The sequence below is a fragment of the Opisthocomus hoazin genome, chromosome 1 (genome assembly GCF_030867145.1).
Source record: "Opisthocomus hoazin isolate bOpiHoa1 chromosome 1, bOpiHoa1.hap1, whole genome shotgun sequence".
NCBI classification, from domain to species: domain Eukaryota; kingdom Metazoa; phylum Chordata; class Aves; order Opisthocomiformes; family Opisthocomidae; genus Opisthocomus; species Opisthocomus hoazin.
The window spans coordinates 96587511-96603484 of record NC_134414.1 but is presented as its reverse complement, the minus strand read 5'-3'; the positions used below and the strand labels follow the sequence as shown (position 1 = coordinate 96603484).

The 15974-nt window shown below is 45.4% G+C and overlaps 1 protein-coding gene across 1 annotated transcript; it reads left to right on the top strand.

The window, feature by feature from the left end:
- The first annotated feature begins 803 nt into the window (after positions 1-803).
- Positions 804-2965, top strand: NR0B1 (nuclear receptor subfamily 0 group B member 1). Its single transcript, XM_075429975.1, has 2 exons — positions 804-1427; positions 2575-2965. Exons 1-2 carry the CDS (start codon positions 842-844, stop codon positions 2817-2819), a joined length of 831 nt encoding a protein of 276 aa, XP_075286090.1. The 5' UTR covers positions 804-841; the 3' UTR covers positions 2820-2965.
- Positions 2966-15974: the final 13009 nt, after the last annotated feature.

Here is a 15974-nt window from a genome sequence, read left to right as displayed (position 1 = left end):
GGTTTCACAGGGGACCCGCTCGGATGCCGCAGGGCCCCAGCCCCAGGGCACCCCGATGGAGCCCCGCCCGCGCTCCAGCCTGGCAGAGCCGCCCTCCTTCGGGCAGGAACATGTCCGCCTCCCCCTCCCCGCACAGCCGCACCCAGGTGTTCACGGGGAGCGCCTCCTATTTTCCCTCCTGCGGGAATTTTATTCTCTGGACCAGTTCCGTCCCCCAGGGCACCCTGTCTCTCTCCTGCCGCACACGGTGACGGCAGCGGGGCCGCTCGCCATTTTGCGACGGGGCCCCGCGGGGGTCTCCGGGGGCGGCGGCGGGAGCTCCCCGCACGGCGCCGCCGCACGGCGCGGGCGAAACGAGGGGGCGGCCAGAGCTGCCTTCCTGCTCCGGCCCGGCCCTGCCCTGCCCGGCTCGGCTCGACGGGGCCCGGGACACACGAACCGGGCAGAGGGGCAGCGAAGGGGCGTCCCGCCGCCCCGCACCGGGCGAGGCGGACGGCGTCCGGCCGATCATCCCGCCGCAGCCGCCAGGCAGGGCCGGCCGGCTCACCAGCTCCCTCTAGGCATCGCTGTCTCGGGAAAGGAGGAGAAGGAGGAGGAGGAGGAGGCTTTTGATTTTTTTTCTACTTTTTTTCCCCTCCTCTCTCTCTCTTTTCCAGCCAGTAAAGAGTGCCTGCCCCTTTGAACTGCCTCACGCACAGCCGCCGGCTATAAATACGCCCGGAGCCGGGCAGAGGGCGAGCGGTGCGCGTCTCCCGGCGGGCCGAGGCGGCGGGGCCCGCCGCGCCTCCCGGGCGGCCCGGCCCTGCCCTGCCCCTGGGCGCCGTCCTGCCGCGCCGGTGCGATGGCGTGCTCGGGGCGCTGCCGCTGCTGCGCGGGCGGCCGGCGGCACGGCAGCATCCTCTACAGCATCCTGCGGAGCGAGGAGCGGGCGGCGGCGCCGGCGGGGCAGGGACGAGGGCCGCGGCGGGGCCCGGCGCCCGGCGGCGGCTGCCCGTGCGGGCCGCGGCGGCGGGTGTCCCTGAGGAGCCCGCAGGCGGCCGGCAAGGCGGCCTCGGCCGTGCTGGTGAAGACGCTGCGCTTCGTGCGGAACGTGCCCTGCTTCCAGGAGCTGCCCCTGGACGAGCAGCTCCTGCTGGTCCGCAGCTGCTGGGCGCCGCTGCTGGTGCTGGGGCTGGCGCAGGACCGGGTGCACCTGGAGACGGTGGAGAGCGCGGAGCCCAGCATGCTGCAGCGCATCCTCACCACCCGCCGGCAGGGCGAGCAGGCCCCGGCGCCGGGCCGGCCGCACCACGGCCCCGCCGGCGGCCCGCGCCTGCCCCCGGCCGGCGAGATTCAGGCCATCCAGGGCTTCCTGGCCAAGTGCTGGAGCCTGGACATCAGCACCAAAGAGTACGCCTACCTCAAGGGGACCGTGCTCTTCAACCCGGGTGAGCGCCCGGGCGCGGCGGGCTGCGGGCTGACGGGGGCATCCCGCCGGCGTCCCCAGCGAAGGGGGGCGGCCCGGGACGCTTCCTCAGGGGGGAACGGGTGGCGGAGGAGCGGGGTGTTACCACCTGGGGGGCAGGCGTGAGGTTCCGGCCGCGGCGAGGTCAGGGGTGCCGGGGGCTGGCGACTTCCCCGGCCCCTGGGCCGTCTCCTGGGGGGAAGCCGGGAGCCAGCAGCGGTTCCCTGCTCGTTTCGGAGCGGGGCGCCCGGCGGCGTCTCCTCAGGGGGGGACGGCCGGAGCCGGGGGGGCCCTCCCCGCCGCCGCGGGTCTGCGGCCGCCGGAGCCGCCGAAGGGCCGCCGGGCAAGGCCCGGGGCTCCCGGGAACCGAGCGCTGTCTCGGCCCGGCGTGCAGCATTCGCGGTGTGTTGGGTTTTTTTGCCATGTCTCTCTGGGGAGACTTCCGTAGATGCAGCTGTACCAAGTGATCGGTTGTCAGTCATGTCGGTGGCGGGCAGGTGGCTGGCAGGCTGGGCACGGCACTTCCCAAATACGCTCCCGCCGTGTGGCAGCGGGGCACGGCCAGGCTGTCCCTTAGAGTGAGAGGAGGAAATTCTGCGGTCTGGGTCCGGCCGCGTCCCGGCAGTGGTTCGCCGGGAGACCCCCTGCCCTGCGCGGGCGTCGGGGCTTCTGGCCGCCTGCAGTCTGGAGCTACGCGGAAACAGTTGTCAAAAGATGCCTTAAACGTGAATAATGCATTTCGTAGGAGTGAACAAGTTATTCTTATCTTCCCCGCCATTTACAGATTGCATTTGTCCCTCTGAAGGTGTTTTGGAGAGCGTTCTTCAATCAAAGTTTTGTTTTGTCAGCTAATTTATTTAACACTCAAATGAATGTTGGCAAACATTGTACTGCAGGTTTGTGTAGTGACGAAGAGTGTTGAATGTCCAGAACACTGACATGATAAGGATTTGAACTGCCCTGTGGAATCTGGCATGTTGATTCTGCATGCAAGAGGTCTTCTAGCAATTTCATTTGCTTCATTTCTTGAGTGACAAATACAATCTGTAAGCTGTTAGCAGTTGTTCTGTAAGAAGAATATTGTTTTATAGACAAAACCTATGCAAACAATGATTTGTTTTTCTTTTCAGATCTACCTGGACTGCAGTGTACACAGTACATTGAAGGACTGCAACGGGAAGCGCAACAAGCTTTAAACGAACATGTCAGACTCATTCACAGAGGTGATGAAGCCAGATTTGCCAAGCTGAATGTTGTTCTATCACTGTTAAGATCCATTAATGCTAATGTGATTGCCGAACTATTCTTTAGGCCCATCATTGGAGCAGTGAACATGGATGACATGCTTTTGGAAATGCTTTGTGCAAAATTATAAAGACGTGTAAAATAATGAAAATAAATCCAATGCAAAGGAATCCCTAGAGCAGAATAGTGTAAAGTACTGTAAATAAACTTAACTTATTGTTTTTACATAGATAGTATTTTTGTATTCCATAATAAAATATTCTTCAAGTTCTGAAATCAATTTTTATTAAACACAGTGGTTTTGGAATAAGATTACAGTCATCAAAACAAGCTTTAGGGTGGTGGAGAATGTTCATACCTAAAGTCGACTGGCTGTTCTTTTACCGTGTCTCTGAATAAAGATGATGCATACTATATTGTACTTTCAAGGTGAGTAATCCCTGCTTTTTCAAAATGAGCAGCAGTCTAGGTTTGCGTTTTTAAAGGCATACAGAATGGGGAATGAACAAGCCATTTTAGTTCATGTATTTTAGTAATATTAAAATAGCGTGTTGTAGTAAATTCTGCTCATAATTCAAATACTGGCTCAATCAAAGGCTTACTGCAGTTCGTGAACTACTTCTATTGACTTCAACAGATTGGAAGTCTGTAAAGGACATTAAAGAAAATATTCACCTAAGGTTTTCTTCCGTAGGGGAAAAATGTGTTAGGAATATTTTGAGACATAAAGTAGTTTGGCCAACTCTTAACACTTGCGGTAAAAAATTCCAAAGTAACTCTCTTCTCCAAAATAACAAGGAAACAAAAACACCTCTAAAAATATCCAAACAGCAAATATTGAGTAGGTTCAGGAGAACTACTGCTGTGCACTCCACACTTTGCTTTTCATCTAGGTAATTGCTAGCTAGGATTTAAAAAGCCAGATTCTTCAGACTACTTATTCCTATAGAAATACAAAATTATTGTGCTGAACCATAGTGTACTACTAGTACATCCATCAGAATTTGTCAGCATGAAGATGTCTTAATTAAGCATCAAACTTACACTTCTTTTTTTGTCTTGGACTTGATGCTTTCTCCCAAAGCAGTTGGGTTTTTTGCAAAAAAAAAAAAAAAATCCTCTTTAAAAGGGAAAATCAGTGATTAAAGGGGGTTTGTTTCTTGATTTTGCTTTCTCTGTGCAGTTTTTTAGTCTTTGCCCTGGGGAATATTGCTAGAAAATGGAGAGAGAAGTGCAATAGTGTTCCCAAAGTAAAAGATACCGGTAACTCTGTGTATCATTCAGAAATATATTAACCACTAGCAATAAGAGTTTTTTTTAAAACACGGTTAGGAAAGTTGAGGCAGTGACTGTCCTTACCAGGAGGTGTGCAGAACAGAGAGGAGCAAATTTGAAGAGCTTTCTTTTGCTGCGACCTCGCACAAAGGATATTCACAGCTCCTACACTCAGGTAAGGAGCAGGGGGGGACTTGTCGTCTTGTACCTACCTTACCTTTGGAGAGGCATCCAAACATTTCTAGGGGGACAACTTAATGCATAAGTAGTATCTCAGAGATCTGTATTGCCATGGCAGTAAGAATCTCATCATGGACTGGCATACTGTCACTGAGCAAACAAAACAAAGCAAGAAACACAACCTCATCCTGAAAAGCGATGGGGTAGCTTGAATGCACACTCTTGTGGTGCTCACGTAACTCTGGGTAAGGTTGTGTGCCCTGAGGAGCTCCTCAATAACTCCAAAGAACAAAAACTACACAAGTAAAATGCTCTTCACTACCAGTTCAGACTTCAGACCTGTTCAGACCATAATAGAGCAGGCTTAGTCTTTATGTTAGGTTGATGCTTTTATATGTACACACACATGCATGTAAACAAATATAGCAAGTATATACATATGGAGATTATTTACTGTGCATGTATGACTGTTCTGTGAGTTTACAATAGCTTCTGAGCTTATCTAACATCTCTGTAACATAAATATATGTATATGTTTCCATCTATCTTTGTAAACATCATATGAGCTTACAATAGTTAGCTTTCATGGGTGCCTGACGAAGAAATCTCTGCACAAAAACACAAAGCATGATGATAAAACACTTAAATAGTTGTTAGTGGTGGAAGATGAATCTTGGGTAAGGACTAAAAAGAATTCGACAGCCTCAGATTAAAACAATGTCATCGCCACTGAATTTGTTAATGTGCACGCTAGTGCTCAGACTTTTCTGCTGAGTGGCAGCAGAGGCTTGTAGGCAGTGCTGCTAACAATGAGTTGTAGTAGCTGAACCTTGGTCACAGGCAAGGATTTTCAGCTGAACAGTCACCTTGAGACAGTTTGGATCTATTGTGCCACTAAACACAAAAGCTTTCGTGACTCGGGTGGACATGCTTACACCTCCGGGTTTGATAAGCAGGAATATCCCCCTCCAAACAAATTCTGCATTCTGCTCAATTTTCTGAAGTTGTCATGAAAAATATTGCTTCTGTGCACAATGAATCCACCTTGAACTCACTGCACTCTGTCATATTTCTCTTGGACCAGCAATACTGTTAGTCATTTAGCTGTTGTCTATTCAAATGGAAGCATCTGGGAGCAGTAAGTAGGAAATCAAATTTATCAAGGCTTTCTGCAGAGAACTAGCAAAAAAACGTCTCTTCATAGGTCAGAGGAACAGGAATGACAAAGCAAGAAACCAGAAATAAGGCTTTTAGGAGGAACCAAGCTGAAAACTTGGAGATCCACGCAGGAATGGGAGAGAAGGAACTAGTATGGTTCTGGCACAGAGTGGGGAAGGGTCTGATACTAGTGTGGGGACAGTCGAGAGCTGACTGGAAGCAGGTGGAGAGAGACTGTAACTCAAAAGACAAGCCAGAGCCTTAGCAAAAGGGTGCCTGTGGGTGTGCCCTGTGTCAAGTCCAGAAAATACTGCAGAGCAGGGAAGAACCTACCCTGGAAGGTGACACAGAGGAGGACACGGGCATCGGCACCAACCTGGCAAGACTGGATGGCTTGTTCTCTCCTCCACTGGTCCCTCTGCTGAAGAAGGGGCCATAGTGGCAGCTGTGCAGGCATGAAGAGCAAGCTGCTCAGCCCCTGTGAGCATTCGGTGCTCGTGGAAGTAAGCAAAACTACTCTGTTGCCCCAGACCTTTGGCTCTGGGTGCTCTACAGCACAGTTTTTCACTGGGTAGGAGAAGTACTGGGCTAGATCCTTCTCTGCCCCAGCTCTGTGCTGTGCGGGGTGGGTGAACTCCGAACTGAATAGCCTACATGGCCATGGCCGCAGCTGTGAGACAAGAGGTGATCTCTCTGGATATCCCTGGCAGCAGGGTAGGACAGCCTGCTGGAGGCCTCGGGAGGGCAGGGGAGAAGGGAAGGCTGGGCGTAGGAGAGGGATGCTCCCATGATCATGTAGCCTCTACCAGAAGGAGCGGGCGTCAAGACCCTCCCACAGCTTTAGGTGCCCGAGGGGGTAGCAGATGAGACCTCTGTTTGTCAGCTGCCTGGGACTCCTGCGGGGGTGAGAGCCTGCCTCCAGCCCCGTTTTCTGCTGAGCAGTGCTGTGCTGCACTGTGAGCTCTGGCTGTTTCTCCTCATGCTCTTAAACGTACCCATAAAGACTACTTCCCTGTTCGGATATTAACATCACTTCTGAGGAATTGTAAGCACAGTAGACTCTCTTTGTACCTGGCATTTTGGACACGAATCTTCTCATGAGCACATTTTTTTTTTTCAGCCCTCCAGGACATTAGAGACTTTTTAACTAAGAGCAGCCTCCCAGGCAATTTAATCCCGCAGTCCCCGCTGTGACTGTCTCAGCTAGATACAAGCAGTGCTGTACGAAAAGCCATTTCTGCCCACCTCAGCATAGATGCCCACCGCTTGTGTTCAGGACTGCGACACCAGCAGTCCAGACTCCGGCTTCTAATCACAAAGCACCATTCGGCAGAGGCTACTGCTGCTCAGTATCCTTTTCTCTGAAGAGATCTGAGAAAGGATAATTTAGAAACCAACTTGCATTTTTAGTTAATACGGTTACAAGTGTTTCTTTTAGATAAGAAAGAGCATGGCATTTATTTATAAGCTTACTTTTCCAAGTTTAATATATAACCTTTATTTGGGTAGTCTTTCTAATAGCTTGTTTTAAACTTCGCAGCAATTTGCTGTTGTGGATAGACTATGAATGCTGTTAATGCCTATTAAACAGCAACTTTTCTCCCAAAGGCATGGTTCTGCAACTCAAATTTTCTTGTTTTGAAGCAGCCTCATGTACTGGCTTGAATTTATTACACTGTCAGTCATTTTCATTTCTGTTCAAAGACAGAACTCATTTCTCTGGTGGACCTTGTGGCCATTGCAATATATGGCAAAAATTAAAATAAAATGCATTAAAACAGATTAAAATAAAATGTCATAAAACCAGCTGATGATCTGGTTTTGCTTCACTGGTAAAAAGTCCCAAACAGTGTAAGCAAATATTGTATCAAGGCATTTTGAAAATTCGAGATGCAGCTTGAGATCTGCATGCCCATATTGCCTTAGCACTCTTAACATTTATTTTAAATTATGGTAGTCTAGTATTCTAAATCTGAAATGTACACAAGTAAGATTCAATAGGTGAAACCACTGAAGACAGGCAGAGGAACTTTGACAAAAATGTCCTTAAATCAACAAGCACTGTGAGGACACAGGGATATAACATGTTTGATGGCACTGTGTGCAAATCCACAAATCGTTCATGCTGTTGATATAAATCAGTAGTTGTTTCACTGCTGAAGTCAGCAATCAGATTGGCCCAGCTTCTTTTAGATATTCACACCATGTCTAGATGTGGGTAAATAACCACACAAGTGTTTATACAAGCACACATGCTATACAGACACCTTTTCTTCTGTATATACTTGTGTTATTTACTTCGTGTAAGGAAAATTACACTAGTTTCAGGTTCAGAAGAAAGAATCTGTCCTTTCATTTTATATTACCACTCAGTTTTTTGTCACATAGGATGAATTTCATGTTGCTTAAATTGGGCTGTCTGAAAATCCAGTCTAGTCGGGACATCTTGGCTCTGTCTGGAGCGAATGGAGAGGCACAAAGACCTCCAGATGGTGTTTGAGCCCAGCATACCTACTTCAGAGTGGAGTTACTGGTTCCTACGTGGCAAGAATATGGCTGGACTCAGGTTATACACTGAACTGTCAAGTCACTGCAGTTCGGCAAAGAGAGACTTGGAGCCTTTGGAGTCACCCTCCCTTCTGGAAAAGCATTAGCCATCTTCTTTCAGCTGAGACTGTAGTCCGGCTTCTCACATATACGTGTGTCCTTACCTGCAGACACATGCATAGCAAAATATAGCAGGACAAGTCATATCTGCTTTTCCTAGCGGGGCTGGGATAAGAGAAATAACAAAAGAGTCAGTAAAGCCTTCAAGAGTGGAAGAGAGAGGTATTTCGAAAGGAAATGTTCCTGCATTTAACCACGTTCATGCCGGGAGCTAGCAGGCCTACTGTTCTAGGTTTTAAGTACACAGCTAGGGTCTGCCAACTTTAAATAAGAATTAGCTAAAGAAAATTAATCAATTTTTCAAAGAAAGAGAGAATCCAGTTCATTTTGTCTCAGTTAACAGATCTTTTTCTTATTTCTGAAACAGACAAATCTAAGCAGTGAGGACTGAGTGACCAAATGACCAAGATGAACAGTACTGGAGTGAGGATGCTCCATTTTTCTTTTCCTTTTTTTTTCTTTTCCTATCTTACCTTTACCAGGCCAGGAAGCCATAGGAACAGATAGGAGTCTGTGTTCAAAAGGTCACTACTTAGGAGGCATCAGTCATTCAGTGTGCTACTCCTTTGTCAAGGACTCTAGTGTCCTAATGAAGCAGAGCTGGAGGTGATCTTTAGGGAGGACTTCCAGGAAGCTGAGGAGCAGTGTTGCATTTGTAACATCTGGAATGATTAGATTAGAACTCAATCAGTTGACTCTCAAATAAGGTTATGGAAGTACAATCCTGTTGCAGGTGGGATCTGAGCTGATCTGAGTTGGGAACACCAGCTGTTTGCAAACAAGGTGAAATGAGTGAGGAAGCATTTATGACCTGAACTGTGTAACTCATTTCTATCTAATTTCCAAACAAGCTAAACTGTGCAGAAATTGAAGTATGTGAGAGTGATGGCTGAGTGGGTCTGATGAAGTCCCAAAGCTCAAGAAGTTGCCACTTTTAAGCTGATCTGCAACAGCTTGTTTCTATCACTGCTGTGATATCTGAGTCGTGAATAAAAAGCTTTCCCTGTCATTTCCTATGGACAAATTATCATAGTTCAGTTAACATGCAGTATCTCTTTACATTAAGGCAAGCTGATTGTACAGCTGAACTTTAAGACCCTTAAAGGGAATCAGTTGGAACTAGTTATTCTGCTAGAAATTCTGCTCAGAAACAGCTCAGACATTAAGACTCCAGCTCAGTCAGAAGAGCTGGGAATATTTCTGGGCTACCGTGCTCGAGGGCACACCATGGCTACAGCCCAGCTCTGCTCTGGGGTGAAACCACAGCGTGTGTGCCAGCAGTTTCCTCTCTCAGTTCTCCCTGTCTTCCTCCCTACCTCACAGTGCTTTGGCTTTTGTAGGAGGGACATCAGATGGGTGGGCTGAAATTATGTTGTGACTCCTTCCAATTAGGTTGTTGAGCTGGACAACCAGGAAACCAGACCCTGGGAGCATGGTGCAGCCTGCGCCGCCTGTGCAAGACATGTCATGGAAGTGGCAGATGACTGCTCCTTTCAGCATCGAGCAATGCACGACTCTGTATCTTTTGCTTTCTGTCACTTCTTCACAGCTGGGACAAACCTTTGGAAGTATTTTCTGCCTTGTTTATGGGACGGACCTGGAGACTTTGTAAGTGTGAAGCACTTACCGACAGCATGAAGTAGGCACTTAAAGTTTTGCCTGGCTCCCGGAAAATTCAGTATGCTTGGACTTGGTATGCTCTCAATGTTTCCTTAATATAAACCATAGAAGGGTAATTCAACAAAGAAACCTTTTTCTACCCGTTATTTTATTATAGAACAGTAAAGGTGACAAGAAAAAAAATGAAGAGAAGCAGTAAAGCTGAAACAGGTTATAAATTATAGTGGGTATATATTCTGTGCTTCTAAATAGTCATATGGCTGGAAGGTATTTCAGGTCATCATCTAATCCATCCTCCTCTCCTGACAGGATGAATTATATACCATGTCATACCTCCCACAAGCTTGTCTAACCTGTCTTTAAAAGTTTCAGTGATAGGGTCTCTAAGACACCCCCATACAGTCTCTTTCTGTGCCACTACCGTTAAAATTCGAAAGTTGTCCAGGCATCTAAGATGATTCTTCTGTATTGTAACATAATCCTGTGTTTTCTTAACTTATTCACCAACCACATGGATAAACTTTATGGCGGACGATCTTTGTGTATTTGAAGGCTGTGAATCTTAAACATAATATTGTGGAAAGCTACTTGCCTGGATTCTTTCAACCACCCGTGTTTCCTAGACCTCTCACCTCCTCTGGACACCCATTTGACCAACGTCAATCCTGAACTGCAACTTCTAGATTTTCTATTGGAATGAAAAAAAAAACACAGCCCAACAATTTATGAATTATGTTCCAATCCATTTACACTATTCTGTTGTAATTTTTCAAAACACTACAGTGAATCCTTTATAGGTAACATTTTATACTCATTTCTTTTGCATCAGTCTAGCACTTTCTAATAGTCAGTAACCAGGGTTAAAATATATTTTCCAGCTGCAGTTCTAAACATTCTGCATAGGTATACATTACATTTTGGTAAATCAGAACACCTTTCTAACCTCATGGCTGTAATATTTGATGTTAAAGGCAGATATAATCTCTTGGATATTCTTTTTTTGAGGTGGTCTTGACAGTTGTGAAATTTAAAAACTAGACTTGTCAAAACAGTTGGAAATACCCTAGAGGGACTGTTCATACACTGTCAGTGTGGGTGGGTGCCTAATTGCCTTGAGTCTGTGAAATGCAGTGCGTTACATAAGTTCATTACAATATCAGCATGTGCCATTGTCTCAATGACCATTATTATGTTTTCCTGAGAGAAACAGGTTCCACTTAACAGTGGATTTTAATTTACTTTTTTAAACAGTCTTAAAGAATAGGAGCAAAAGAAAAGGAGAAAAGGAACCAAGTTCTTGTGTAACCTAGCCATTCTGCTGGAATTAGTATGCAGCGAATATGAAAGGAAAACAGCTAATCTCGCTTGCAGCATGCCCAAAGAAGAATGCTTGACATCACAAGTTAAACACTATCATTACTGCAGACCTTTTACTTCACAAATAACATGGGCTTTTATACATCAGAAATTTTGCTAGAGAAGAGGAAAAATGAAATAAAATAAAAAGAAAGTGGAAAGATTAAAGCAGCATATGACGGCTGCTATAAAGCCTGGCAAAATATGCAACACAGCAGGTCTCTCTGTGTCTGCTATGCCATACTCTGTCAAAATCAGCTCCCAAATGTGGTGAAGGAAACGTTAACATTTCTAATCTTGGAAACATTCAATGGTGCCATCCCAGTTTCATCAAAAGCCTGCAATAAAAAGCATCCAAAACGCTTTATCTCGTGAGAGCTCAGTGAAACACAGATGTTGCCGCTCCATATTTTCCCAGAGACCCTCACTGACTCCTTTCACAGAGAGCCTGGGCTTCCCATAACCCATCAGAGCCTCTAACAGCAGCCTGCCATTTCCATCAACATTGTACTCTGCAAAGTTGCTGACATTGTGCAACACCGTGCTTTTCTGCACATCAAACTGGTTAAAACTGAGGCAGTAGTAACATATCATTGCTGTTGCTGGGGAATAAAGCAGATACTGTTCGTATGCATCCTAAGAAATGAGAAGACAAAAACCCAGCTGAAGCCTGTTTCAGAACTTCCTCACAGAAATGTGAAAAAAGCACAGCCCAAAAGGCAAGGAAGTTACTCTAATCAATATTCACCTTAAGCCCATGAAAGAGCGATTGGGATCCATGCTGACATTATCAAAAGCTTTCTTTCTTCCTCATGTACTTTTCAAAAGCAGGCTTATTTTCCCTCTCTCTTGAGAATGGAATAGCCAATAAGGTTTTTAAACATCTATGGATTTTTCCAGTAATCGGCACAGTGAATATTAATCATCTTCTGTATCTTACAGTGCTGCTTCATGAAAGTCAGCGTTTTTAGCTATTTTGTTCTATGACATCCGTCAGTTTTTCTTGAAATCTGATTTTTTTTTTTAATCTCTATTGTAGTATTATGTTTTTCTTAGTTTAGTTTTCTCCCTCAAAATATTTTGCATAGGTTTGTTGGTATAAGGCAGTGATTTCTGTTGAACACTTCCCAATGCTATCATATCCACATGCAATCACACAGATCTTGTGTATCTGAGAAAGTCCCCATTAATGTGCCTTGTTACTCATTTAGAAGAGCAAGCACTGCTTACACACAGACTGTTGAAAGGTAGACATACAAGGCAGTCTTTGTACTTTGAAGAACCTTCTTCCATTTGTAACTCAGCTCTGTCTGACCTTTCATGATCGCACACTTCAGTGGCAGGAACTACTAAGATGTATTGTTGTATTTGCACAGTTTTAAGGGGAATGTAAAATCTGCACATTATGGTTGCCAGCACTGATTGAGGATCTCATGGCTATCATGGTGACCAGTGGACTCTTGGGGCAGACATTACTTCCGAAAAGTGAAATAAACCTGTCCTGTCAAAGCAAAGAACTGCATTTGGGAAGCTCAGCAGCAGACCTGCTCAGACTTGTTAAAAAACTGGTGTTTGTTCTGTTAGAGGAATTTGGAATTGGAAAATCCAGATATATCTATATAGCACGGGGACATACGAGCTCCCAAGCCTGCTGGCACCACAGATACCCCGACAGGCAGACACAAACACACATACACAGAGGGTGAAGAGTCGCTTACTGGAAAGCAGTTGAAGATGGACTTTAATAAGCAGATAGGCAGACTGTGATGATCAAGTGCAGGGCAGGGCCAGATAACTGCACTGAGGAGCCCTTGCTTACATGCAAACGGACCCTTTTACTCCCTTATCTCTCCATTTGTTCCTCTTCAAATTGCCTAAATCCCTTCCTTTTTCTTGCCTTTGAGTTCTCCCTTTAACACCCGGTAGTAAAACCTGTGCAGTCCTAAAAATGTTCTTGCCCTGCATCCCATAATGTGTCCCATCCCAAGACAGCAGCCATCCTTAGTCCAAAAGGTGACCCAGAGAGCTGCTCCCCATGACCAATGGTGGCAGGTTTCACACCTGGACACAGGGGCTGAGGCTTTGCTGGTGCAGCCCTGGTAGGAGCCCGGACAGGGTGCCCTTCCCTTTGAGCCTTCATTGTGGGTTCCCCCCTGCCTTCTGTTGTGCCCTTGTGCTTCTCTGGGCTTTGGTGGGCTAATGGTTCCTGGGCTGGGTATTATTTGGACTACCCACATCCGTTGTCTCTCTGAGCTCCTTTGTGGTTATGCAGACAAGCTTTTATCAGATAAACTAACACATTAAGTTTGTCTTGCAACTACAGTGACCAAAAATTCAGTAAGACTGAAAAAATAGCTCGAGAGAATGAAAGAGACAGCCCATCCTAACCACCTGCCTTCTGAGACAAGCTTGATATCCCATGTGCTTTTGTTTTAGTGACATGTGGTAGCTATGGCCATTCTATTACATATATAATTTGCATGTTAGACTGCTGTCTTTCAAAATGCACTCCCATCACTACAGAAAGTATTTTTTTGTGTTTATCTGAAAGATTGCGGGATGACAACATCTCTTGAATAAATTTTGGTAGATCATAGATAATTTCATCACCAAAATTACATCAGTTATCATCCTGTCTACATTTGTTAGTTTTGGGGGCGAGTTACTGGGGAGATGTGATGATGGTGTGTCAATGTGTGCAAAGGCAGCTTTCGATTCCTAAGCACTTCATAAAAGTAATGTTCCTCCGTGTAACTTCACAGTGTCATTCCTACCTCCTCCAACATACTTTGTCCAACCCATTTTACCTGCAAACAATGTGAAGCAGAAAAAATTCGATGAACCACTGTTCAAAGCAATGTTAGTAGGTCAGCAAATTCAGGCTAAGGTGAGACCCTTAGTTAGTGTATGTTCATGGAATTCCATTGGTTTTTCTGCAGGCAGGAGAAGTAACTTGAGCAGAACTTGGCCCACAGCATGACTGACATTTCAAACAGCCATGGTGCTACATCGCCCACCCCCCCATCCCCAGTGGAATTTCAACATAGCTTCTGAGCATCAGACTGGCTTTCCAGCTTCCATGCACAGTTGTCGTGTGAGAGAACTCAGTGAAAACCTCCTTCATATTTGAAGAGCTTAACAGAGTTTCCTAAGCGGCAAATGTGTTAGAAGTAGATCTGAGAGATACCTATCCTGGATTGCAAAGTAGTGTTAAGACCAATGGGTAAGACATGCTGTCAAGCACCTGAAAAATGGCCTTTTCTACTCTGCCTCAGAGCAGTCCATATTAGTTTTTGTTCAATATTGTGTCTAGTGGCTGTGCAAGTGCTTCATCGGGCAGTAAACTGTAAGTCACATTATATTTACCTACATAACATGCTGAAAGTATTCCCAACTACAGTGCATCTTGAACTTGTAGCTGAGGTCCTCTAGCATAACTGCAGTCATAGTTTGAAAAATAAAGCTTGACTTGAGATGTAACATTTCGGATAATTTGAAGAGATCAAGGAGATTATACTAACAAAGTAGCAGTCCTGAAGTTGAGTTTCTCAACAGATGTGTACAAAAGTGAGCTTTTGCAGTTTGTCATGACTAGCACCCAGAAAAAAAACCCCTTTCTTCTAATACAGATAGCCTCCACTAATTGTCTGCAAAACAGCAGTTCTAATTTGCTCCTTTTGAAAATGAAATGGGAAAAAGCAGACAGAATATAATGGAGTTGCTTGAGCTGGAAGCTATACATAATATCAAGGCTAGTACTGGAGAACATATAATAGGACTTTCAACTGATAAGGAACTTCATCTTATCTGTTATCTTCAAAGGAAATACCTCTAGCAAGCTGGCATTTGCTACCATGGTGAAAGGCACGGATGTAAGGAGCAGACCTGAGGGAAGCATACTGCCTAGTGAGTTACCAACACCTACACATTGCAGCATTTAGATTTTTTTGGAAGCTTCTCACCCAGATACTATCCAGCCCCATCTGTGCTCAGCTTGAGAGGTCTGCTCTAGCCAGAGCTCAAAGCTGCAGGCCAAATTGTAGATGCATGAACTGATCAAAATTTCCTCTTATCCTACTTCAAGAATAAGTGACTGAAATGAATGCCATCAGCTCTATACATTTGCAGCAGTACCCCTGGTGCATTCAAGCTGATTGGCTTACTGCTGTAACGGTTTCAGAAATATACTGCACTATAAATGCATGAGTTATCACAGTAGCGCATTACAATCAAAATTCCTACACATCTACACCTACTATAATTTAAATTGCTCACTGCAACACATTGAACATGGCACTTTATTACAATGGATGCTTAGCAAGAAAATCAAGTAGGAGAGGACGAAGGGATAAAATCGCAAGAAAGTGAGCACACATAATCGTGAAAAAAAATCTAAAATGCTTTGGGATCTCCACTTTTATCCTCACAATATTAAATCATTCTCTTCTAGTCTGTAGGGGAGAATCTGAATGACTAAACAGGCGAAATGCAAGTTTGCAATGCTGAAATAGACACTAACGGATGAAAGAAATCATGACTACTTAAAATCATGATGGAGCCTCCCAGCAAATTCAGCATGTCTATGATTTCATCCCAAGTGACTAAAAGCATCCAAAAAGAATTCCAAATAAGTTTAATACATTTTCTTACTCATAACTTGCAGCACTATGTAAGTCATACCCTGCCTCTAGAGAGGCAGAATAGATTCAAAAATATGATGTATATCTACTGTATTTTTCAGGGCTACACAGAGTAAAATGTCTCTAGGGGGACCATTCAGAAATCCAGCTGCATGAATTCTTCTGTATCTCTACATAGCACAAGCCTGTGACTCAAATGGTACTTTTATTTTTTCCTAATATATGCGCCCTCATGGCTACCTTTCTTAAGATGGAGCTTCTCAGTCAGAAGAGTTAAATCCTCTGAGAACGTGCAGTTCTATCAATATTAAAGTTTCAAGAATTGTGTGCATTTGACAGTAATCTTCTTTGAAAAGAAATCCACGAATTTTTTTGGTAGTAAAGCATCC